The 27,500-nt window shown below is 41.0% G+C and overlaps 1 protein-coding gene across 1 annotated transcript in view; it reads left to right on the top strand.

The window, feature by feature from the left end:
- The window catches only part of HCN1 (hyperpolarization activated cyclic nucleotide gated potassium channel 1), a gene marked incomplete at both ends in the record, with an annotated part of 205,193 nt that overhangs the window by 155,690 nt on the left and 22,003 nt on the right, over positions 1-27,500 (top strand). Inside the window, one exon of the mRNA XM_084305204.1 lies at positions 2,736-2,882. Coding sequence (XP_084161330.1) covers positions 2,736-2,882 — 147 coding nt within the window. The remainder of the gene's footprint in view (positions 1-2,735; positions 2,883-27,500) is intronic.

The raw sequence follows: 27,500 nt of genomic DNA, 5'->3' as shown, positions 1-27,500 counted from the left end.
TGTAATCCTGGGAGGGGTTTTCTCCTGTGTCTCAGTGTCTTATCCTCTTCAGCTGTGCCATGGATGGTGGTGTGATAGCCAAACATATTGGAGTGGATGTACTTTTCCATTTGTGGTTTACACAGTTTCTTTGTTTTGTGGGTCTCAGATACATCGCACAGTTTTGCATAGTACAACTCTGAGTATGTTTGCTCTGGGACTTTCTTTACTGAAAATTGTGCTATTCAAAAGAGATTTTGAAGAAGGAAAGCAAATGGTCCCACATGATATCCTAATCTCGAAACTGGAAAGATAGGGATTTGAAGAGTGGACCATCCAGTGGGTAAGGAATTGACTTGGTGGTAGCACCCAGAGAGTGGTGGTCAAAGGTTCTATGTCTAGGTGGAGGCTGGTGACATGTGGTGTCCCCCAGGGTTCTTTCTTGGAACTGGTGCTTTTCAATAACTTCACAAATGACATAGAAAATAGGATTGACATAGAGAATTGGATTGAGTGCACCCTCAGAAAATTTTCTGACGACACCATGGTGAGTAGTGTAGTGGATACCAAAGAAGGAAGAGATGCCATTGAAAGAGACCTGGACAGGCTGGAAAAGTGGGCACATGAGAACCACATAAAGTTCAACAAGTCCAAGTGCAAAGAACTGCACTTGGGTTGGGGCAATCCCAGACAGAAGTACGGACTGAGAGAAGACCTCATTGAGAGCAGCCCTGTGGAGAAGGGTTCTGGGGCTCTGACAATGACAGGCTTGACATGAGCCACCAGTGGGTACTTGCAGCCCAGAAGTCCAGGTGCATCCTGGGCTGCATCAAAAGAGAAGTGACCAGCAGGTGGAGGGAGGTGATTTTGGCCCTCTGCTCTGCCCTTGTGAAACCCCACCTGGAGTGCTGCATCCAGCTGTGGGGCCCTTGGTACAGGAAGGATCTGGCCTTGTTAGAGCAACTCCAGAGGAGGGCTGGAGCTCCTGTGAAGAAAGGCTGAGAAACCTGTTGATGTTCCACCTAGAGAAGAGAAGGTTCTGGGGACACTTCACCACAACGTTTCAACACATAAAGGGCTCTTATAAAAAGATCAAGAAGGACCCTTTACTCAAATAGGTAATAATAGGGCAAGGGGTGATGGTCTTAAAGTAAAAGAGGATAGATTTAGAGTAGACATTAGGAGTAAATGTTTGCTCAGAGAAGTTGTGGGTGCCCTGTCCCTGGAGGTGTTCAAGACCAAGCTGGATGTGGCCTTGGCCAATGTGACCTAGTGGGTGTCATCTCTGCCTATGGCAGGGGGGTTGGAGTTAGATGATCTTTAAAGTCCCTTCCAACTCGAGTCATTTTATGATTCTATCATTCAAACAAAGCATGAGACAGGGCAGAGGACTAGTAAAAGCAAGGAAACCTAGCACACAAGGTAAATCAAGTCAGGTCCTCTTAGTCTCCCAGATACTAGCATCTCTGTCTTTCCCCACTTTCTATTTCCTGATGCCTGGTACTATTTTACCAGTTTACCTTTCTCTTCTCTTCCTTCCTCCTGAGATTTTTTTCATCAATCACTTTATAACCAGACACAGCATTAATATCCTGTATATTAATGCAACATACTCAGTTTCTGAAATTTCAAACTTCAGGCTGTCTCTGAATGTAACATTAGAGAATTAGACAGACACTACACTTTCCCTGTCTGCTGCATGGACTGAGCTAGAAATGATGGTGGTTCAGTTTCACAACTGTACAGCTGGGAATTTAGGGAACACAGAATCACAGAATCACAGAATTTCTAGGTTGGAAGAGACCTCAAGGTCATTGAGTCCAACCTCCAACCTAACGCTAACAGCCCTCCACTAAACCATATCCCTAAGCTCTACATCTAAACGTCTTTTGAAGACTTCCAGGGATAAGACAAGTGTGAGGGTTTGTATTCTAAAACTGTCCTGATTTTGGCTAAGGTAGAGTTACTTTTCCTCCTAGTAGCTGGTATGGTAGGATGAGAATAATGTTGATAACACGCTGATGTTTTAATTGTTGCAGAGCAGTGCTTACACTAAGCCAAGGACTTTTCAGCTTCTCACATTGTTCTGCCAGTGAGGAGACGGGGGTTACAGCAAGAGCTGGGAGGGGACAGAACCAGGACAGCTGACCCAAACTGGTCACAGAGATATTTGATACCATGTGCCATCATGCTGAACAATTAATTTGGGATGGCTGGCTGGGGTAGGAGGACTGGCTGCTTGGGGATAGGCTGGGCATTGGTCAGTGGGTGGTGAGCAATTTCATTGTGCATCACTTGTTTTGTACACATTAGCAGTAGTACAATTATCATTATATTTTTTTTTTCCTTTCTTTTCTATCCTAATAAACTGTCTCTATCTCAACCCACAAGCTTTCTTTCTTCTATTTATTTATTTTTATTTTCTTCCCCATCGCACAGAGGGAAGGGGGAGGGTGAGCTAATGGCTGTGTGGTGCTTAGGTGTTGGCCAAGTCAAACCACTACAAAATTTATATATTAATATGGATATTAACATCATGACTAAAGGCAGTTTCCATTATTTTCAGTAGTTGTGCTGTCACTTGAGCAGCAGTGATACTGAACTAATTTTTGTGTTAGTGTCCTCTGGCAAATGGAATCTTTATAAAAGCATATAAAATGTAAATGGATACATGAATGAATTTTCATTTTTTAGGTTCCTGACAGAGTAAAAAACTGTGGAGACTGCTCATTCCTATTGTTTTCTTCTCCTGACAGTATAAACAAGTGGAACAGTACATGTCATTCCACAAGTTACCTGCTGAAATGCGCCAGAAGATCCATGATTACTATGAGCACCGGTACCAAGGCAAAATCTTTGATGAAGAAAACATTCTCAATGAGCTCAATGATCCCCTTAGGGAGGTAAGATTTGTGTTCAAGTGTTTTTTGTTGGTATGGAAAACTTTCACGCCTTTGCTGTTTTCTGTGTTAAAATGCTGTTTCTAATACTGTTCTATAAAAATTAGACCATCTATGTACTCAAGGACCACAGAGTAAAATTTTATTCTTTAATTGTTGTGAGAAATTTATGGTCTTCTGCCATTCTTTAAGACACTGAACTAGAATGGTCTCGGGTGAAAGGCTTTTCTTGCCCTTCTACTTGCTAACAAGGTAGCTATGCAGGCAAAACCACTGAAAGACACCAGAGAAGGGAAAGATGTTCTACTTAATTGTGTGAAGACGGGTCCTTTGTTAAGATGCTCTTAAACTGAGAAGAGGAGAAAAAAAATAAAAAAAATAAATAAAGAAAGTACTGGATGGTCACAGTGAGGGAACAGATTTCCTAATGAACCCAATGAATCTGTCTGCAGCACCTTCTGCACCGTGCCCTGAAAACACCACTTGGATGTTTGCTTAGTTGAGCAGTTTCAAATTCTATTTTAGTTACTACTTCAGTATGCATAGTTTTGTAATGCAGGTAGTGACTTTTTGGTGTTACTAATGGGTAATAAATTAGACCCTTTTAAGGCCAGAGCACTTTTTTTTTCCTTTTTTTTTTTTTTTTTCCTAGTTGGACAGAATATACCATCTTCCATCATAACAGCACAAAGCTATAGCTTCCAGGTGATAGCAGAGATACCCTAGTTGCATTATTGCAAGAACAAATCTTTGCAGCATTTCTTAAGTTTTTAACAAATTCTGCATTTTATTATACCTTGAGTTTAGCATAGGGTAAGAATTAAATATTTAGAATCTCCATGGGGCATACTTAGCATGATGAAAGTAGCTTCTTATGAAGACATTCAACTAAAACCCTTATTTCCTCACTTACAGTAAGCAGAAAAGAAACCACACAAAATACTGCATAGCTATAGCATGAACATTATCAAAAGCAATGAAAAGTTGCAGTGCTTTCAATTTCCCTTGTTTTCCACCATTAAGTTTAATGTATGGGCTGAAATTTTTTACAGTTAAGCTTTCTTAAAGGGTAATGACCTTTTTTCAGTCCATGTTTTGAAAACAAGTCTGACTTTTTTTTTTTTTTCATCAGAAAAATAGTTATGCAAGATATAAATTTCATCATTCAACTATTAAAAAGTAGCTGAAGGGTATACAATTAGGAATACAAATCTGGTATAAAATTAATTTTTGCATGACGAATACTACTAATAAGGCTGCATTGGCTTATAGTAAATGTAAGATTTTTTTTTTTTGGCAAAAAAGGATGGGTATGCATTTGACTCAACTTCTGAAAACTTTATACAGAGTATTTGTAGTAAATTGGATGAATAGAGTAATGAAAAGCTAAGAAATGTTTTCCTGAATGTGGATGAGTGGTGGACTTTTTTGGGTAGCAGCAAATAGAGTTCATAGAATCATAAAATCTCATAGAATCATAGAATTGCTTGGGTTGGAAGAGACCTTAAAGATCATAGGAAAGAATGATCATGTTGGCCAAGGCCACATCCAGCCTGGCCTAGAACACCTCTAGGGATGGGGCATCCACAACATCTCTAGGCAACCTGTTTCAGTGTCTTGCCACCCTTCTACAGTGAAGAATTTCCTCCTAATGTCTAGTCTAAATCTATCCTTTTTTAGTTTAAGTGATATGGTATAGTGGAGGACTTGTTAGTGTTAGGTCAGAGATTGGACTAGGTGATCTTAGAGGTCTCTTCCAACCTAGATGATTCTGTGATTCTCTCTTGTCCTATCATTATCTACTCGAGTAAAGGGTCCTTCTCGATCTTTTTTATATAGACCCCTTTACGTGTTAAAAGGTTGTGGCGAGGTCTCCCCAGAACCTTCTCTTCTCTAGGCTGAACATCATCAGGTCACTCAGTCTTTCTTCATAGGAGAAGAATTATTGTGGGAAATTAACTAGGGCTTCATACTAAAAGCGAGAAAGGATCCTGAACATTTCTGAATTTTCCAAAGCTCTCCCAGTGTTTCACATCTGGGTAAAGTGACTGATAAACCAAGTGGAAGCTGACCTGTATTGTTTAAAGCTTATATGAACAGAGATTCACTTTAACAAAAAACAACTAAGTTAGACATTTGTTAGAAATTATCGTCACCCTGATTAAGTTAGCTACACTATTTTGGTATACTAGACCCATGGTAATGTAATTATTTTCACCTATACAAACTCTAACTGTTTTAACCAGGCATTGTTGTATGTAGTTGTCGTGGTTCTGCTCAAGTGGGCAGCCGAGCTCCACCACAGCCGCTCTCTCACTCCCCCTCCTCAAAGAGGAATGGGGAGAAAATATGATGAAAAGGGCTCAAAGGTTGAGATAAGGATGAGAAGATCATGCAGTAACTATTGTAACGGGCAAAACAGACTCGGCATAGGGAGATAGTAAGATTTATTGCTTATTACTAACAAGCGAGAGAAGTGAGAAACAAAGGAAAGAAACCAAAAGCACCTTTCCCCCCATCCACCCTCTTCCACCTCCTCCCCCCGAGTGGCGCAGGGGAACAGGGGAATGGGGGTTATGGTCAGTCTACAGCGCTTCTTCTCTGCCGCTCCTTCTCGGTCACTCTTGTCCCCTTTGCTGTGGGGTCCCTCCCACGGGATACAGTCCTTGATGAACTGATCTGGCTTGGGCTTCCTGCAGGCAGCAGCTCTTCCAGAACTGCTCCAGATATGGGTCCGTACCACAGGATCCATCCCTCAGGAGCAAAGTGCTCCAACCTGGCTCACCCACGGGCAGCAGCTCCTGCCAGGTCACCTGCTCCTGCGTGGTCTCCTCACCACGGGCTACAGGTCCGGCCCGGAATCTGCTCCAGCAGGGGTCTTCCACAGGCGGCAGCCTCCATTGGTGCAGGTCCACCTGCTCCACTATGGTCTCCTCCACGGGCTGCAGCGTGGAATCCTGCTCCACCGTGGTACTCCATGGGCTGCAGGGGGACATCCTGCTTCACCATGGTCCTCACCACAGGCTGCAGGGGACTTCTGCTCTGGTGCCTGGAGCACCTCTCCCTCTCCTTCTTCACTGACCTTGGCACCTGCAAGGCTGTTCCTCACTCCTCTCACTCTCCCAGATGCTGTGTGGCGCAGAGTTTTTTTTCCCTGTCTTAAATATGCTCTCACAGAGGCGCAAAACAACATCATTAATTGGCTCGGCTCTGGTCAGCAGTGGGGCCCTTACCAAACATGGGGCAGCTTCTAGATCCTTCTCCCAGAAACCACCCCTACGGTCCCCCTGCTACCAAAACCTTGCCACGTAAACCCACTACAGTAGTGTGCTATTAGCTGCTCATAAGGAAAGGTGCTCTCTGAGTAAAGTAAAGAATTAAAGATCTTTTTTCATTCAGTGCAGAAATTTCAGTACAAAGCACTGAAGAAGAACCCTTCTTCACAGATAGAGTTATCCGACAGTAACTGTCCAGCCTTCTGGGGAATCATAGTCAGGAGATTCCTGGCAGTTACATTTCCTGTAGGGGTGGGAAATTTTAAATTGCTTTTGCCAGGTCACACAGGCCACACGTTTACAAACTATCTCATTTCTTCATTTCTTCAGATAGTGTTTAATTAGCAAATGGTATCAATTAGCGTGCCTCCCTTACATACACATTGTCTCTGGTTCCTCAGCAGATGGAGATGTGAAATTTTTTAAAGTTCACATTTTTTAACTCAGATACATGCTTGAAAATCTTCTGAAATTGTAAGGCCCTTGCCATTGCAAGAGCAACAAGAGATGGTACAAAAACACTAAGAGAGAAAGACAGAGAAAGAGAGGAAAGAAAGAAGGAAAGAAAATGAAGAAAGGAAAGAAGGAGGGAAGGGAAGAAGGAGGGAAGGGAAGAAGGAGAGAAGGGAAGAAGGAAGGAAGGGAAGAGGGAAGGAAGGAAAGAAGGAAGGAAAGAAAAGAAAGAACATATATAGCTAAGAGAATTCCCTTCCAAAATGACACTTGGAATTACAAAAATAAAAGACATAAGCAGTTTAATATAAGAAAAGAGCATAAGAAACTTCAAACTAGCTGAGCTCTGAGGTTTGTCTAAGCCACCAGCCTCCCCAATAGTGCTTTTAATTGGATGCCCAGAGAAGATCAAGAACAGCATGAGTATGGTGTTTCCTTTGATAGCTCTTCTAGACTCCAGCTATTTTCAGTTCAAGGAATACTCTGAGACTGATGTGATTTGTCTATTAAGTAACCCTAAATGGAAATCTCTTCCAAGTACTAGTGCTTCTGCTGTTGCTTCTGCTGCTGCTTCTGCTGCTTCTTCTGCTGCTGCTGCTTCTGCTGCTTCTTCTTCTTCTTCTGCTTCTTCCTCCTCCTCCTCCTCTTCTCCTTCCTCCTCCTCTTCTTCTTCCTCCTCCCCATCCTCCACTTCCTCCTCCTCCTCCTCCTCTTCTTGTTATTGTTATTATGTATTTACTATCCTTTTGAATCAATATATTCTTTCTGCAACCACATCATTTGGCAAGGAGCACAGACCTGTACCCTGCTGCATGAGAAACTACCTGTTTTTCTTGGGTTTGAATGTGGCTCCCACAGGTTATTAGGATTTGACGGCCTTTAAAAAAAAAAAAAAAAAAAAAAAAGCAATAGTACAGTCAATTCTAACTCAATCTTTGCATGCCAGTCATGATTGTATAGCCTTCTAAGACAACATTGTTAAGTTGTCATTTTTGAGGCTAGAGAGTCCTATTCTACTAGATTATTCTTGCATGGAAGCTGTCTTCCCCCATGATCATCCTTTCTGCCATTCCCTTTCTTTTTTTTTTCTGAGCTCTGCTACATCCTTTCAGAGATTGAAGCACCAAGTCTGCACCCACAATACTATCACTATAATAATATGAATTATTTCTTTCCTAATAATTCTGAAAATTAATGTGTTTTTTTTTTTTTAATCACTGCCAAATAGTGAGCTTACATTTTCCTATTTTAACTGCATGAGCCAAGTCCTAAGAGGTAATGGATACATTACTCAGTATTTGCCTGTGTGTTTTACTTAACTTCGCTCTCCATTTGTAATCTTTAACCAGCACATATGAACCAACTTTCAGTTTCTTTTAACAAACTTTTTAACGATTTTAACAATTGTTACATAATGCCCTTTCTAAAATTAAGCAGAATTGCGTGAAGTTCCTAGCCTTTGTTGTTACCATAGCAAATGTAAGTACGTTTTGGTACCTATCATAACGTAATGAGTCAAGTATAAGGCTCTGAAAAAGATGATGCAAATCGCTTTGCAGCTGCCTCAGGAGTTGTATTTTGTGATGGTTCCTCCAAGGGAGGTGCTCTCAGAAGAAAATCGGGGAAAAATTCTGTTGCTGGATTTATATGCTGATAGTAGCAACTTTGTCTAAGTGAAAACAGGACTAAATGTAGAACTGTTTGATACATGCTGACAAATTAAGTGTATTTGTAGAGAACAAAATTAGTACATTTAAAATCAGTTTTAAATACAATCAGTTCAGTAACTACTTTCTTTTCAGTTGTTAACTTTCTCCTTTTCCCCATGAAAACTTTCTTCCTTTTTTCTTCCTTCTGTTTCATATTTATCTCTAGAAATCACAAAACATTATATTCTCATTTATACTTGTGGTGGTTTTACCGTGCTGGGCAGCTAAACCCCACAAGTGCTCTCTCACTCCCCCTCTTTTTAGATGAGGAGGTGGAGAAGTAAAGCAAAGAACAACTCACGGGTTGAGATAAGGATAATTTAATTAAAGGGAAATAATTATAATAATTAAATAAAGATTATTATGAACTAAACAATTTAACTAAAGGGAAAAAAAAGGGGAAAGGGGAAAAGGGGGGGGGAAAGGGAAATTAAAAAGAAGGGAGGAAAACAAACAAATAAAATAAATGAAGGCTATGTGGAAGTGCAGAGGAAAGAAATTACTCTCTACTTCCCACAAATGAGTGATGATTGACCACGTCCTTGAAGCAGGGCCTCAACGCACGTAGCCGGTGTTCGGGAAGAGGACCAATGTTTTCACAACGAGAGCCCACCCCTCCCCTCTTCTTCCTGTTTCCACCTTTTATTGCTGAGTGTGACATCACATGGTATGGAATATCCCTTTGGTTGGTTTAGGTCAGCTGCACTGGTGATGTTTCTCTTCTCACTTTTTGCCCACCCCCTAGGAGGGTTAGAGAGAGGCCCAATGCTGTGCCAGTGCTGCTCAGCAGTAGACACAACACTGGTGTGATAACACTGCTGTTCCAGCTACAAATGCAGAACAGCACTGTATGGGCTGCTGCAGGGAAAGTTAACATTCCAGCCAGACCTGTACTGTAATCCTGTGAACAAAGGTTGAAACAACTCTAATGTTAATAATATGATGCCAAAATATGGTATGATTAGAGCATACTAAGCTTCTCTACTTTTTAATGGTATAGTCATTATGATTTTTTGGATAGAGGCCATCGGACATTAGCATGATACTAGAAAATCAAGTGAGTTTACTAAAAAACAATAAAGTATCAGAATCACTATTAAATTATTGGAGACTCCAAGTATTTTGCTTCCATAACAACATATGTCCATAAATTTAGGGTCATAAAAAATGGAGGGGTAATCATTTCATTCTAATCCACTGTCCATAAAATTTTATGCATTTTTATAACCACTGAACCTTGGTATGAAGTTTAAGGAGGGCAACAGGGAAAAATACATAAGAATTATAGATGAAGTTGTACAGGAAGTCATGTAAGTATAGCTTTGCTATGTGGAAAGAGCAATAGCCTCCTTATTTATTGCATTAAAGAGCTTTTTCACGTAGACATGGATAAAACATGACTTTGGTTCCTACTCTGGAGTATTGAAGTAACGAATAAATTATGCAGCACATCAATCTACCAGAATAAACTCTGGTACACTGGAACATTACTTATTTGAAAAATGCTGGGGGGGTGGGGGGGGGGAAACAACAACCACTGCTATTTTTCACAGATCTATGTAAGGTATGTCCACATAATAGTCAGTATAATATACAAGGAAAATCAAAGCCCTGAAAAACATCTTTGAAAAGACTGAAATTAACTTTTGTAAATTAAGAACAGTAATAAATAGGCAACGTTAGTGTCGGAAATGAGCAAGCAGTCAGCAGGTTACTGGATTATTGTGTTTTAAGATACTCTGCCTCACCAGAGAGGACATGGGAAGAGTCTTTGTACACTCAAATCCTAGAAATGTGAGAAAATGTAGTTTAATTTCTTTCCTTCATGATGGGGAGTGTGTTTTCTCCTCGATGTTTCACCTATGAGATTCTTTTGTAATAATTGTTTAATAAATATTTCAGACATGACAGGTATTTCATAAGCTCTTCAAATATACTAATCCAAATCAAATCCTCAAATCTTATTGCAGTAGTTTTGTTACGTAAAAAGATTAATTATTTGAGGAAAATACTAGACTATATGGCTGTAAACTAAACACTTTGAGAGACTTTGAAAGCCAGGTATAGAGGAGTAAATCCAGTCTATAGCTGCTTGTGTCTGAACTGCTATTCGAGCATTTGGAGAGCAGAATCAGGAAGGTTTTATTTGGCACCAGGTCCAGCTCATTGAGAGAACATCATCTAATCCAACAGGAGTGCTGTCCTGAAAAGGATAATTTCTCACTACTGCCCAATTCTGTCCAAGATCACAATTCCAAGTATCTGTCATGTCTCAATTTTTAATGGAGTGAAGGATTGTTAGGATTGTTCTGCTAGTTGATACCTGGGTAGTTTTTATTTTTATTTTTATTTTTATTTTTATTTTTATTTTTATTTTTATTTTTATTTTTATTTTTATTTTTTTTTAACTATGTAGCTTCTGCTAAAAGCCAGGAAAAGTTAATGCATATTAGACAATGCTTACCACAAAATGTTCATTACTGAAGTCTGAATATGTTATTCTAATTATAAATTGAGTTGCTGATTTTTAGGAGGTTAAAAATAATAACAAACCACTTCAGATGACTTCTCAGTTTCTTTTTCATATGTAAAGACATTCGATTTTAACACTGTGCTTGCTCTGATTTGTATAATGGTCTCTCTAGTAGGTTTCGGAAAGCTTCAGTTTATTCAGCAAAAACTGAATGAACTTTTGCCCTAATCTTTGAATTATGTCCATGAGTCCTTTATGTTAAAGCAGCGCAGAAGTTAACAAATGTTCCTTTGAACCCTCTGGAAAATATATAGAGCTAAAAGAAAAATTGAACAGATTAAAAGTCTTGATCCAGGGTTGGAAACTATGTGGTGTGATTTAATTCAACATTATTGGCCATTTGCCGAGGCGATCGGCTCCGGGGCAGACGCGTTCTGCAGCGGAGCGGGGGATCGGGCCAGGCAGGGCTAATTTTTTCCGGCATTGAGCCTACTTGAGGGAGCCGCCAGGACCCGGCAGCCCTCGTGAGGGAGGCTGACGAGGCGAAGGCGGAGCCAGCAGCGCCCCCTCCCCAGCCGTTCAAAAGCTGCCCCTAGGGAGCGCGAGCGACCAGGAGCGGGCAAACAGGGCGTGGCGCGTCAGAAGGGAGTGGCGCGGCAGTTAGCGCGGCAGTTCACGCAGGCAGGGCGCGCAGGAAGGGCAGAGAGCTCCCCCTACACACAAACAACACCTCGTTAACAACAGCCGTAACTAGGCGATAATGGTCTCCACCAGGCACGGTGCGCTCTCCAGGAAGTCGGTACACACGCAGACCGACTACCCGTTAAAAAATGCCGCAGTTCAGGTCACCGGATGCAGGGAGTCTCTGAGCCTGTTGCTGCCATCGGCGGGAGGCAGAGAAACTGCGTGCGTGAGGTGTGAGCAGGTGGATGACCTGGTCCGCATGGTGGCGGAGCTCAAGGAGGAGGTGGAGAGGTTGAGGGCCATCAGGGAGTGTGAGCGGGAGATAGACTTCTGGAGTAACTCCATGCAGGGCCTCAAGGGGAGGTGCCGAGGTGAGACTCCTCAAATGGGGGCGGACCCCCTGCCCTGTTGCCGTCGGGCAGAGGGAGGGGATCTGGGAGCTGAGGAGGAATGGAAACAGGTCCCTGCTCGACATCGCAGGCAATCCCCTCCCCTTCCGGCCCCACCTTCCCAGGTGCCCTTATGCAACAGGTTTGAGGCCCTAGAGATTGAGAGGCCGGTGTGTGAGGAAGAGGTAGCAAATGTTCCCAGGAGGATGCCTGGGGCGAGGAGGTCAACTCCGCGCCTCAGGACTGCCTCCACCAAGAAAGACGGGAGGGTTATTGTTGTTGGTGACTCGATTCTTAGGGGAACAGAGGGCCCTATTTGTCGGCCTGACCCTACCCGTAGGGAAGTCTGCTGTCTCCCTGGGGCCAGGGTCAGGGACGTTGCCAGGAAGCTTCCTAACCTGGTACGCCCCTCTGACTATTACCCCCTTTTGATAGTCCAGGCGGGCAGTGATAACATCAAAGAGAGAAGCCTCAAGGCTATCAAAAGGGACTTTAGGGGACTGGGTCGGTTAGTGGATGGAGCGGGAGTGCAGGTGGTGTTTTCGTCCATCCCTATGGTGGCAGGGAGGGGTTCAGAGAGGACACGGAAAGCCCACCTGTTAAACACGTGGCTCCAGGACTGGTGCCAACGCAGAAATCTTGGGTTTTTTGATCATGGGGCACTTTACTCAGCACCTGGCCTGATGGCCGCAGACGGGTCCCTATCTTTTAGGGGAAAAAGGATCCTGGGCCAGGAACTGGCAGGGCTCATTGAGAGGGCTTTAAACTAGGTAGGAAGGGGGATGGGGCTGAGGCTAGGATTGTTGGGGCTGTGCCAGGGGGAACAATGGTAAGGCCAGAGGATAAGGCAATGGCCCAGCTGAAGTGCATCTACACCAATGCACGCAGCATGGGTAACAAACAGGAGGAGCTGGAAGCCATCGTGCGGGAGGCAGGCTACGACTTGGTTGCCATCACGGAGACGTGGTGGGACCAGTCTCATGACTGGAGTGCTGCAATGCCTGGCTATAAGCTCTATAGAAGGGACAGGCAGCATAGAAGGGGTGGTGGTGTGGCTCTCTATATTAGAGAGTCTTTCGAGGTTGTAGAACTCAAGGTTGGGAATGACAAGGTCGAGTCCCTTTGGGTTAGGATCGGCAGGGACAACTAGGCTAGTGTCCTGGTCGGGGTCTGCTATAGACCGCCGAACCAGGATGAGGAGACGGATGAGGAATTCTACAGGCAGCTGACAGAGGTTGCAAAATCATCAGCTCTTGTACTCGTGGGGGTCTTCAACTTCCCTGACATATCCTGAAAGCACAACACAGCCCTGAGAAAGCAGTCTAGGAGATTTCTGGAGAGCGTGGAAGATAGCTTCCTGACGCAGCTGGTTAGTGAACCTACCAGGGGTGGTGCCCCGCTAGAACTTCTCTTCACAAACAGAGAAGGACTGGTGGAGGACGTGATCGTTGGGAGCTGTCTTGGGCAGAGTGACCACGCAATGGTGGAGTTCACTATTCTTGGCAAGGCCAGGAAGGGGACCAGTAAAACTGCTGTATTGGACTTTCGGAGGGCTGACTTTGAGCTGCTCAGGACACTAGTTGGTGGAGTCCCTTGGGAGGCGGTTCTGAAGGGCAGAGGGGTCCAGGAAGGCTGGGCGCTCTTCAAGAGGGAAGTCTTAATGGCGCAGGAACGGTCTGTCCCCACGTGCCCAAAGACGAGCTGGCGGGGAAGAAGACCGGCCTGGCTCAACAGAGAATTGTGGCTTGATCTTAGGAGGAAAAAGAGGGTTTATAAGCTTTGGAAAAGTGGGCAGGCCACTAAGGAGGACTTTAAAGAAGTAGCGAGGCTGTGCAGGGACAAAATTAGGAAGGCCAAAGCTCATCTGGAGCTCAATGTGGCTACTGCCGTTAAAGATAACAAAAAACGTTTCTATAAATACATCAACACAAAAAGGAGGACTAAGGAGAATCTCCATCCTTTACTGGATGCGGGGGGAAACTTAGTTACAAGAGATGAGGAAAAGGCGGAGGTGCTCAATGCCTTCTTTGCCTCAGTCTTTAGCGGCAATACTGGTTGTTCTCTGGATACCCAGTACCCTGAGCTGGTGGAAGGGGATGGGGAGCAGGATGCGGCCCTCACTATCCATGAAGAACTGGTTGGTGACCTGCTACGGCACTTAGATGTGCACAAGTCGATGGGGCTGGATGGGATCCACCCAAGGGTACTGAGGGAACTGGCAGAGGAGCTGGCCAAGCCACTATCCATCATTTATCAGCAGTCCTGGCTATCAGGGGAGGTCCCAATCGACTGGCGGCTAGCAAATGTGACGCCCATCTACAAGAAGGGCCGGAGGGCAGACCCGGGAAACTACAGGCCTGTCAGTTTGACCTCAGTGCCAGGAAAGCTCATGGAGCAGATCCTCCTGAGAGTCATCACGCAGCACTTGCAGGGCAAGCAGGCGATCAGGCCCAGTCAGCATGGGTTTATGAAAGGCAGATCCTGCTTGACGATCCTGATCTCCTTCTATGACAGAGTGACGCGCTGGGTGGATGAGGGAAAGGCTGTGGATGTGGTCTACCTTGACTTCAGCAAGGCTTTTGACACCGTCTCCCACAGCATTCTTCTCGAGAAACTGGCTGCTCTTGGCTTGGACTGGCGCACGCTTCGTTGGGTTAGAAACTGGCTGGATAGCCGGGCCCAAAGAGTCGTGGTGAATGGAGCCAAGTCCAGTTGGAGGCCAAGTCCAGTTGGAGCCAAGTCCAGTTGGAGGCGTCCCCCAGGGCTCGGTGCTGGGGCCGGTCCTCTTTAATATCTTCATCGATGATCTGGACGAGGGCATCGAGTGCAGCCTCAGTAAGTTCGCAGATGACACCAAGTTAGGTGCGTGTGTCGATCTGCTTGAGGGTAGGAAAGCTCTGCAGGAGGATTTGGATAGGCTGCACCGATGGGCTGAGGTCAACTGCATGAAGTTTAACAAGGCCAAGTGCCGGGTCCTGCACCTGGGGCGCAATAACCCCAAGCAGAGCTACAGGCTGGGAGAGGAATGGTTGGAAAGCTGCCAGGCAGAGAAGGACCTGGGAGTGATGGTGGATAGTCGGCTGAATGTGAGCCAGCAGTGTGCTCAGGTGGCCAAGAAGGCCAACGGCATCCTGGCTTGTATCAGGAACAGCGTGACCAGCAGGGCTAGGGAGGTGATCGTCCCCCTGTACTCAGCTCTGGTGAGGCCGCACCTCGAGTACTGTGTTCAGTTTTGGGCCCCTCGCTACAAGAAGGACATGGAGGTGCTTGAGCGGGTGCAGAGAAGGGCGACAAAGCTGGTGAGGGGCCTGGAGAACAAGTCCTACGAGGAGCGGCTGAGGGAGCTGGGCTTGTTCAGCCTGGAGAAGAGGAGGCTCAGGGGCGACCTTATCGCTCTCTACAGGTACCTCAAGGGAGGCTGTAGCGAGGTGGGGGTTGGCCTGTTCTCCCACGTGCCTGGTGACAGGACGAGGGGGAATGGGCTTAAGTTGAGCCAGGGGAGTTTTAGGTTAGATATTAGGAAGAACTTCTTCACTGAAAGGGTTGTGAGGCACTGGAACAGGCTGCCCAGGGAAGTGGTGGAGTCACCATCCCTGGAAGTCTTCAAAAGACGTTTAGATGTAGAGCTTAGGGATATGGTTTAGTGGGGACTGTTAGCGTTAGGTTGGAGGTTGGACTCGATGACCTTGAGGTCTCTTCCAACCTAGAAAATTCTGTGATTCTGTGATTCTGTGATTATGGGACAGAGGATTGGCTACAGTAAAACCATCTGGTATTCTGTCACTGGTACCTGCTAGTTCTCCATTTTTCCCCTTATAGACTTCTGAAGTTAAAGCTCTTGGTCCTTACATAAGGAGACGATGGGAAAGCAGAAGGCTGGATGCAGCCCTGCTCCATGTGGAAACTGCAGTGCAGATAAGACAGGGAGGCATCATACAGACATGCCCATGTCCCTTTCCCATAAATCTCTTCCTTGGCAGTGGAGAGAAGGAACATCTGTTCCTTCAATTTTTACTGTGGAATCTAAATTCTGGATCCAGAAGCAAGCTGAAATCTTTTGAAGCCTATTTGTTTGGAATTGGTGAAAATGTGCCAGTGTCCATGAAATCCCACAAATACAGATTAGTGTTGTGTCTCATCAGTGAGAGGAGATAACTACATCCTGAACTGGCAGATGCAGAAGCAAATGCATGTGCCTATTTTTATGCACTCAGTTACACACTTGGAATAGTAGTAATAGCATATAGAAGGGTACAGAACAAGTTAAACAAAAAACTAACTACAGAACATAAAATCTGTTCTGAATGTACACCTATGGATTTATTTTCCATTTGGTACATGGTGATTTAAGAAGGTAAATCTTGTTAAAACTATGAGAAAACTCAGGTTAAAGCTCTGCACATCATAGCAATACTAGATCACTGTTTGTTGTTAGGCAGTTTTTGTTTGTTTGTTTGTTTGCTTTCTAAGTGCCACTTGAACAACAACAACAAAAAAGTGTTTTTCCTCCAAAAACTGTCTTACAAGTAAGCCAAATTGAGATACTGTTTTTGTTTGTTTGTTTGTTTTCTGAAGTCTTACTACCTGAAAAAGTGGGATTCTTTTCATCTGCAAACTAATCCACATAAATGTAATGTCCATAAAAAAACTCCCTTTTTTTGATGAAGAGTATTTAAGGGAGATCACGTGGAAACAGGAATTGCAAAAAAAAAATTGTGTATTCATATGCTGTTCCTCTGATAGTGCTTCTTTGCTTTTTAATGGACTGGTCTGTGTCCTATATTAGTGCTTTAAATGACATCTAAATGGACAGATAATGAAATAAATCATAGATATGAATGCAGGAGGTGTTGAATTACACTTCTTTAATTTAAAGATAAGTGTCTAACACTGGAGGAATGTACTGTTACATATTTTTTGTGATTAACAAGAATCTTCCTCATATTGGGACTCAACTGCTGTGACATGGGATTGCTACAGATGAGTGAAGTTAAAAGCTGGCTTAAAATGTGGAGTCAGGCACTGGGTGTGCAGGTGCAGACTTCCCATTGGTTTGTGGGTTGAGTTCAAGGTAATGTTTATTATCTGTTGTCACCATCTCTTTCATGATACCTTCACAGCCCTGCTCTGTGGGAGTACTGGATCTGATTCAGCCTCAGTAGCAGTAGACTACTTACTTCTGAGGACTTTCCCTAGGAAGATTTTAATCTCTCAGATGTGTTTTTTAATTTTCTCATGAATAAATCCATTTTTTTTATTTGCCTCATTTGTGAAAAATTAAAACTCTGTGATTGGTTGAGAGGAGATTAATAAAGTTCCTAAAGCTTGGTTAAACTTGGTAAAAACTTGGTTACAAGTCTTATAGGCTGATCATTGTATCTTGTGCACTCTTATCACTGCAGTATATTTAAAGTAGCAGATTGTACTTTGATAGAAGGCTGAACTATTCTGTAGATAAAATAAATACCTATGTGAGTATATATATTATATAGAAAAGCCATGTCCTTTGTAACTAACAGTTTTCATTTTAGTCTGGATTTTTTCAGGCAGTCATTATCTAACTGTGAACTGAAAGCTATTTAATATTTATTTCTGTGATCTTGTGAATGTCACTTTTATTTGTGACATAAAAAATAAGTTTATCTCGTAGTAGGGAATTTGGAATTGCAAGGAACTGAAAATCAGGAGGCAAAAATGGGCCTGTATTAAAAAATAAATAAATAAAGAAAAAAGAAAAGAATAGAGCTATTTTGAATCATTTCAAAAATGTTCCAGATGAGAACATTATGCTGTGCTGGTTGGACAACAGGTTGTTCAGGAAATGCGGTGGCTAGTACATGCATCTAGAGAACACAAATGTCTAGCTACTCGCTGTACCATTCATGTCTAAACGTTGTATTTACACTTATGGTATTTATGAAAACACTGTTTTTCATAATCATTCACATTTCACCAGGAGTAGAAAGTATCCTATTAATAGGAGTTGGATATAAAATTTCTCATGCTTTTTATCATCTGTCACAAAATAGATGTGCTACTAGAAGAGAAATGCTGTTGGTGTTATGTGTAGATCGCTTAATATGTAACAGACATTGAAGGGAGTTAAGTGGCAATGACATCCATAATGCTGCACAGCAGAACTTGAAAGGATGTAGTTTGCTTTGTCATTCTGTAGCACAAGATACATTCTCAATAATATTGATACTTACAGCAGTATGAAAAACAGAATGTGAGAAAGAGGTTAATACCCTTCCTGAGCCATTATATAAAGTTCATAGCTGGTCTATTTTTAGGCTACCATGTGAGAAGATGTTGGCTGAAAATAGATGCAGATCATGTGTCCTTGCAGAATATAGAACATCAGGACATTTCATTTCCAAAGAACATAATTTGGACTGGGAGCAGAATCTTCTTTCCTCTCACCTTTTGCTTGTAGATTATCACTTCAGTTATACAAGCACATGCTTTTACACAAATATTCATTAACCTCTGAATATTTAACTAAAATTAATTTCAAATATACTTCTATAGGGACACATTATTTCATTAAAATGTGTGTGTTTTTACATTCAAGGCACACATATATACATCTGTACACATGTAAGTATGTTCATACATATACATATACACGCTTTCAGGCACTTACATACAGCAAAGTGTCTAAAATATATGTATGAGAAAAGTACTATATAATAATCTATTTCTACCTTTACATAGTATTCTTTAAGTGCATATGTTATGTGTAACAATATGGTCTTTATGTTTCTCATTGTTATTCTGTAGTATAACTCAGTACATATTTCCTATGCTGCCAGTCTATGGTTATATTTAAAATGAACTGTAATGATAGGGCTTTTAATGGCTCTCCTATGATATAAAATCATTATGAATTGATTTATTCATCAAAATAGAGATTAAGATATAGTCTTAAAATAATATGAAAATCTTTCTGATTAAGTTACAGGAATGCATTTCTTATGGAATTTTTCCTCATTTTATATTTAATTCATAACATAAGTAATGCATTCAGATGCTATTAATGGTTAAATAAATGCAACACTTTGGGCAAGCAGGTGAACTGAAATTATTTTTAAAGAATAATATTTAACTGATGTAAAGAGTGTGCCACAGCATGTCCACCTGCTTCCTGTGGCTGCTGATAGTCTCATGTGCAGATGCTAATGGCAGCTCCTGGGAGCCCTGCTGTCATCAGACTGTCTCACTTCTGCTATGTGACTAGTCCTGGAAAGAAGGCACAGGCACAAATATTTAAGGCCTTAGTGACTGCATGCAGAGAGCAAGAACATCATAGTTACTAAATGTGGATGATAGAGGGTTACAGGTGTCTCTCCTGGCTTCTTGGATGTATTATTTGCATGGGCACTTCTTTTCTGTGCTCTGTAGAACAAATATATTCAGGATCTAGAATTGGTGAGGATGTCCCATGTGTCCTTGATCTGTCAAGTCTTGACTATGATTTGTCTCCTAGCTGTAATATGATTCTTTCTTACTGTGATGTCATGCGCTCTCTTTTATCTTGTTATACACTATGTTATACACTAACTGGAGTGAGTGGCTTGAATACTGGCCTAAAATCCCTTCAACATTAGTATTCTCTGAAGGACCTTTTTTTTTAGCTTCTGATTTAGTTTTTTGTTTGTTTGTTTGTGTGGTACCTATTCTGCAGCTGATCTCCCCAAATTATATATCTTTTTTCCAATACTAATTGACCATTCTAGGATCTACCATTGCTATGCACGCCTACCTACTATGTATTTAAAGAGCCTTATGCATTTCTTTTACTCTAACTGTTCTTACTAATGCACATAGACTGGTCCACTCCTGCCAGTTTGCTTTCTCTTTCCTTGACATGATCTACTATCAAAGCTGTTCTTCCTGTCATGCTTCCTACTTGTAGTCCTCAGAATTTCTTGCGTTATTCACACCTCCTGTGCAATTAATGCATCTCTTCCCCTGCAGCTATCAGTATTAGCCAAAGTGGCACTCTCAAGCAAATTCTAACTTCAGGGCTGTCTGGCTGTCACTCTGCTGAGTTACTCCCAGAGATTTCATCTCCATTTTTACCATCTGATGCTATCTCTTCAGAAGCCTGCTCTCTGTGTCTCACCCTTTCATTTGTAATGGAGCAGCATTCTCATGATTCATTGCAAAATGAGGCTCCAGAATCTCTGCTGTTAGTATTTTTCTACTTCTGCATGGCTTGCATTCCAGCCCAGTGGCCTGAATGTGGGTCATGAGCTCCTTACGCCTGTGTCACATGTCTTACAGTGTAACAACACAGAGTCCTGCTCCAGCACTCTTTGCAGTAGTTTCATTTAGAAGGCAAATTCAAATGACTTTATAATTAGCTTGACCCTGTTAAAATAGTACAGCAGTGACGATGGCTGATTCAGAATTAGAAAGGTAATGGGCATCCTCCTTATCTTTCTTTTTATATCCTTCTGTTAAATATAGACATATGCATACATAGTTGACAATGTAAATATTCTAACATACACAGGCATTCAGGGTTCCATCACATGTTTCTCTAACAAATTGAAATAAATCACCTCATTTACAAATACTCTTTTTCACTATTTGAAGATGCTGAAATAGATAACATAGTAATGTTTACATTTTGTGTGTTAAAGTTAGAAGCTGGCTGTTTATGCTATATCATAATGTACATTAGGCCTTCACTGAATAGTTACAAATAAAATTATGTGCATGCTAAAATGTACTTAAAAACTCTGAACATAATTTCAATGTGAAAATTTCAAGCTAAGCTAACTGGGATTTGTCCACTACTATCAGTAAGTTTTAATTTAAGTTACTTAATAACTTTATAGAGAGTGGCTTTGAACCAATAGGCTTATAATTTCATAATAAGAGTAACTGTTAACCTAATAATTAACAAGATAACAATATTTCTGATCCAGACCTCTTGGAGAGCTTCAGAATAACCCAGTGAACAAACCACCACTGATTTTTAAATAACAGTTTTCCTGGTTGTTGTTGTTACTGTGTTGGCTAGGCTGTATACAGAAGGTGTGGATAAAACAAGTTCTCTTGCAAACTACCTCTTATCTGACTCATTTGTTCTGGCCATTTGGGTTGTGGTGCACAGGGGACTGGAGGAGGAAAGAGAGGGCAAGAAGGGAGGGATAGGATGGCAGAAGGAATTTCTTGCCTGTTCTGGAGCTCATACCAAATTTGCAGGGGAAGTATTCCTGACATCAAATTTCTGCTCTTGACGAAACAAGAGCAGATCAGAAATAGTCAACACACAGATACATGTATATCTCCAGGACATAACTTTCTATTTTTCCTAAGGCATGTTGAGTTTTTTTCTTCCACCAAGTTCAATACTTCGTTTCAATGCTTTGTTTTAGTCCCCAGGCAGACCCCTGCTAACTTCAAACACATATTTTTTATCTCTGCCTTCATCTACAAGTTATTTTCTTCAAATCCCTTCTTGCTTCAGTGAGACAAGATTTATTGTTCAGCCATCACATGCTTTTCTGCATTCCAACAAATACTTTACACAACAAAATACCCAAATCAACACATTTTACCTAATAAGTCACACAAATGTAAGTATAGCTCTGGCTGCCTTTGTGAAATTCCATTCTCCATTTTCTCTCTTGCCCTGTTCTTCCTTCTTTCTCTTGTATACAGATACTCTTCCTTGCAATCAGGTGAATCAGTCACTGTCCTGAGAATAGCAACATTCTTTCCAGCACTTTACTAAAACAAAACACTTTCATGCCAGCAATTAGGTGAAATCTCATTGCACTTGGTGAATATAGGAAGTACACTTTATTCAGAAGATCTGTGTGTAAAAGATCTTTGTGTAGAAGATCTCTCCCTCCCTCTTTTTTTTTTTTTTTTTTTAAATAATATAGTAAAATAAAAGATAAAAAATAGTAGCTGCCACACAGATCACATACAAGGTCAATTACAATTGATTGGTGTTGGCAAAGTGTCATCACTGTATGTTCAGTACAAAAATACAAGGATTAATATGGTTTCCAGAATCATCCGGTTACCAAAAGGAAAAAGGAGCTGGAAAAGCAACACTATAAGTAAGCAAGCAGACTAGGAAGAGTTTTGTAATTAGTAACAACAACAAAACTTTCTTTTGTTTCTTAATCATTATTTTAGAAAGATTTGAGGTTTGCTTCATTCATTTGTACAATAAATGTGATGAGTAATTCATGATGGTAATTGTGTTACCACTCTTCCAAGTAGTAACACAAGTTGCTGTTATAAAAAAATACAGAAAAGATTTTATAAACTTCACATCTCTTGGAATTCTCTTTTCTGTCACAATTTGACGTACATATGTTTAAATCTGTAGGCTCACTTGCATAATAAGACAACTTAAATATCTAAAATGCCTTACTGAGCCAAGACTTTGGTCTTAAATGCCACCTGCCCAATATATTGGACATATTTTAGTAAATATTATAGTAATAGTGAGTATAACACACAAAAAGATACAAATGAGAATGAAGAGATTTGGTTATTCTTGGACAGAAAGCTGAAATGTTAATTGTTAAATACATTTGCAAATTTCACTTTATTTATTCAATTAATAAAAGGGAACATTCCCTATAGCAACTGCTGTTATTGTACAGCATTAATTTTATATTACCTTCTGTAGTGAACTGGGGGTTATATTCCCCTATAAGCACTCAGGAAATTTTTTCAGCAATTGTCACTACAAATAATAAGGGAAAAAGCCTTCAAGAACTAGGAGCTGGTCAACTGGCTCAAACGTTATGTACTTATCTCAGTATTTATCAGGATTTTCCAAGCTTTTAAAGTTAGTCCAGCTATCTTACAACTACAAACTGCCTTAAAACATTGCTGTATCTCTGTTCTCCTTTTGATGCATTGCACCCAGCTGGAAACCAAAATTAAAAGGCATAGAACATTTCAGAATACTGAAGAAGATTACAGCTAAATTCACTTAAAAAGTAAGTCAGTTTAGGAATGAATGGACTGTTTAGTGAATGAAAGTATACAGAGAACATCTTTCTTCTTTCTTTCGTTCTTTTACTCTTCTTTATTTTTTCAATATAATAAAAGATCTAGAGAAGATCTAGAGATCTCCCTTAAGTTCAATTAAATCAATTAACAGGCTGGGAAAAAAAAAAAAAAAAAAAAAGAAAGATGGATAACTTTCACCAAACTGACTTTATTGGAGGTTTTGTTGAATCATATACTCTCAAAAGGATTATCTTGTCTGCATTTGACTTTAATTCAGTAATAATTCTGAGGCATAGACGGAGTTGAGTAAAAAAATTCAAATCAACAAGGTAATGATAGAAAAGTATGTAGAAAGCCAACATTTAATCAAAGAAGCCAAGAAAATATAATTGGTCAAACCTATATCCCCATTGCTTGCAAATGCATGAAAAAGATTTCTTCCTCTTAGGAGATAGCAATACTAGCTACCATATGCCCTTTTTAAGGCTGGCTTATCTCAAAATTTAAAATGAGATGAACAGAGGCAGACAAAAAAAAAAAAAGCACCTGCTTCAACTCAGTCCTGGCAGATCCAAGCAGGAGATTTCATTCAATATTTGGCTGGAAAGCATATTTATTTCTCCATTCCTTTGCCCTGCCTAAAGCTCATCTCACAGCTGGTTGGGGGAAAAAAAAATAAAAATCTGCATCTGCACAACCTGTATACAGTCTTGGGGATCTGAGGGCTTTGGAAATTGCAGGCTGTCCAGTGGTTTTCAAGATAATCAAGAACATCTTGATTGTCTTTGCCCTGGAGATCAGAGTTTTTTTCTTTTTCAGTTTTTGTGCTTTATGTATATGTCAAACATGTAGGTTACCTCAGATCAGAGCATTCTTGGTCTTCTAAAATATATAGCCACAGGGGCTGGAGAGCAAGGTTTTCCAGAGCTCACACACCCTTAGTATCCAGCTGTGTTAACAGAATGGCAGGATATCAAAGTCCTGAAGAAAAAGAGAATTGTGTTTCTCAGTGTAGCTCTAGCCATGAATGACAGTGTCCAAATTTACCCCAAGAGTAAAATTTAAGCAGGGTCTCCATGGTAAGAGTGCCTATTGTTCCAGTCTGCAAAGACAAGTTTTATGTCAGCCCTCAACTGGGTCATGAGTGAAGCACTTGGCCTGTATTTCCTTGCACAGAATGCTAGACGAGGATGAGTGTAATTGAAAAATGGAAAATGGAACAGAGTGGAATGGAGTAGAACGGAATGGAACGGAACGGAACGGAATGGAATGGAATGGAAATCCCATTCAAACACAAAAAATGTGCATAGTTATTTTCACTTATACAGAAGCCTCTAAGCAAAATTTATTTTTTTAAGGAAAGCCCTCTATATACATGTAAATGATTAACCACAATGTGTCAAAGCATTTTGAACAATTTCAGGTATAGCAGAAATAAAGAATGTTGCATCCCATTGTCACATGTAAATTTTCTGGCATTTAACATGTTGTGAGCTAACTATGTGACTAATAATGTAGTCATTCCCTCAGTGGGGTACCAATTCTATTCATCCTTATTGCCTGCTGTCATAAAAGCTGTGAGAATTTGACATCTGTGAGATGCCTCCTTTCTGCCAAAGTTGAATATAAATGACCAACAGGTTAAAAAAATTAAAGGCAATTATGAACACATACAGAATATGACTTCTTAAGACCCGGCTTACATATTTACAATATCCTAATATAGCCCCAAATCCCTAAGCATCATGCTTTTCCCATAGTTCTCCCTCAATCACTTGCTCATTAATTTTCTTCATGTGAGAAAGAGAAAATAGCTTTCTCAGTATGGTAACTTTTTCCTTTCTTACTCTTTTAAAGCAGAGTATAGAGGAGCTGTACACTAGAGTTTTATGATAGTGTGTAAAACTGACCTAGTGAAACTAAGCTACATCAGTGTAGTCACCGAAAGACTTCAGCGGCCTCCACATAGGAAAGACACAGTTTGTGTGTGGAAAGAAAAAAGCAAAAAACCTTTCAGACATAAAAGTTTTTACATAAAAGAACTTAATTTATTTATTTTAGCAACAGCTTTTCCCAGTCAGTCTAACTAAAAGCACTGCCTCTATCTAAAAGTCTTTAGAAGTCTTTTCCTGGGAAAACATCCTAAAAATTCTACCTGATACCATCAGAGAAATAGGCCACCATTGTGTACCATTCACAACTATGACATTTCCATAGCAGCCTCTCTAAATTTGACATCTCAAGATGCATTGGAGCAATTGCACAGAAATATTGAACCCAAGAAAATGATAATATCTGATGACTTAATATGAGTTTCAAAAAATGTTCAGAAAGGCCAAGACAAGTAATAAGACTACTACAACATAAAGCAGCAGGAGCCAGTGCAATTACCTAAGCAATCTCTAATATAAATCAGACCATTGCACCTCAAATTTAGTTCTTTTGTAACAGAGACCAATACCTGAATGAGATCAAGACTTGCTCCATGTGGGTCTGAAACACTTTTCCCCTTTAACCACGTTAGCCACATAAAATGTTCTTAAACTTTTCCTAAAGTTTTCATTTGTTATTTTCTTGGCGTGGAGAAAACATAAAAGAGAAAGCATAATTATTATTTATTCTAATAAAGATATATTGTGGAGTACAATCTCGTTCCAACTTGGCTCCACAGAAATAAATCAAAAATATGTGAAAGATTTTTATGGGAGTTTTTTTCTTTTTCTTAGTTACCTTTGTTTTAAAACACAGCACTATTTCTCTTGATGCTTTCCGAATTACATAAGACACTTTCATAATCTTTACTGTTTCTTTCTCTCCAAGATGATATTTGAAGTAATATAAAGGAATCTGAAATTACAGCACAGCCTGTGATTAAGACTCACAGAAATGTATTTTACTTGTTCTGAATGATCTCATATTTAAATAAAAGAACACTTCACAGAAAAACAAAGCACTTAAAAATGACACATTTCTTTCTTCCTCAGTAATTTTCCACCTTCTAACATCTTAAATAAGGAAAGTTGGTACTTTAGCATAAACTTTCACAGAGAACTAATCAACAAAATGAGTGCATTACTAGGATGTAACAGCTGAAATTACCACAGCAGGGTGGTTTTGTAGCTATGCTGGTACCTTCATTAGGCAACTCAGACTGAGCGGATAAGCTGTCTGTATGCATGGATATATACAGATACAGATTATATATCAAGAGAGAAATGTGTGCAGGAGATGGAGCCATAAGAGGAAGTGAGTTTCTAAAGGTGAAAATCCTGCAACAAGGAGGTGTTTTGCTGTGTGTCCCAAGAAGAAATGAAATCATTTCATATTAAGCTTGGTTGGCTCTGTTCAGAAGACCCATGTAGTCCTTAATTCTCTCCTCTGCCTATATCAGCTCATGAATCTATGAAGCTACATTACTTAACACTTTTATTCTTTCTTTTATGTATCACAGAATTACAGAATGGTTAAGGTTGGAATGGACCACTGGAGGTCCATTGACCTCACCAGTGTGCAGTACATTGGAAGGGTCATCCCTCTTGACCTGCTGCTGATACTTTGCCTAATGCAGCCAAGAATACCATTAACCTTCTTAGCAGCAAGGGCTCGCTGTTGACTTATATTCAGCTTGGTGTCCACCAGGACCCCAATTTTCTGCAGAGCCACTTTTCACCAAGGTGGTCCTCAGCATGTACTGGTGCCTTGAGCTTTTACATTAAGACAGTGAAGTCCAGGAAGAAAATATCCACTCTTTCCCTCTCATCCATCAGGCTTGTCACTTCATTATAAAAGCTTGTCAGGTTGGTGAGGTATGATTTCACTTCTTTGAACCTATGTTGACCACTTCAGATGATTTTCTTCTCCTTTATGGGCCTGGAAATGGTTTCCAGGATTAGCCGTTCCATTACCTTCCCAGAGACTGAAGTGAGGCTAAGAGTCCTGTAGTTCCCTGGGTCTTCCTTCATGACCTTTCTGAAGATATGAGTGACAGTTGCTTTCCTCCAGTCTTCAGGCACTTCTCTCAGTTACCACAGTTGAGCAAAGATTAGAGCATGGCATCTCAATCATATCTGCTAGCTCCATCAGCACTCCTGGGTGCATCCCATCAGGGCCAATGGACTTTTGAATGTCCAGTTTGCATAAGTATTCCCTGACCTAATCCTCTTCCACCAGATACATCTTTTCTGGCCTGGCATCTGGAACCTGGGATTCCTGAAGGCCAGTCTTGCTGTTAAAGACTGAGCCAAAGAATTCATTCAGTACCTCAGCCTTCCCACTATCCCAGGTAACCTGGTCTCCTGTTTCCTTCAGGAGAGGGCCCCCATTTTCCCTAGTCTTCCTTTTGCCACTGAAGTACTTGTAGATGCCCTTTTCTCACTTTTTCAGGATTTTCAATTTCTTCTTCAAAATCGACCTTCCTAACTCCTTTTTTTTCCCCCCTTTCTTTTAGATCCTTTGTGTTTCTTCCTTTTGTTTTCCTCCTGTTCTCTCCTTCCTCACACTTTCCATCTAGTTCTGTTTCTTTCTTTCTTTCTTTCTGATACTGACAATAGTCAGACTTTTCACTCTCCCAGCCCCTTCTGTGCTTCACTACTTCCACTGTCTTCCATATCATTTCAAGTCAATTTTTGCTTTATTTAATAATT

Source organism: Netta rufina (assembly GCF_964035555.1).
Source record: "Netta rufina genome assembly, chromosome: Z".
Taxonomy (NCBI): domain Eukaryota; kingdom Metazoa; phylum Chordata; class Aves; order Anseriformes; family Anatidae; genus Netta; species Netta rufina.
Note: the sequence above shows the minus strand (reverse complement) of the source record. Positions and strands in the feature narration are given on the sequence as shown.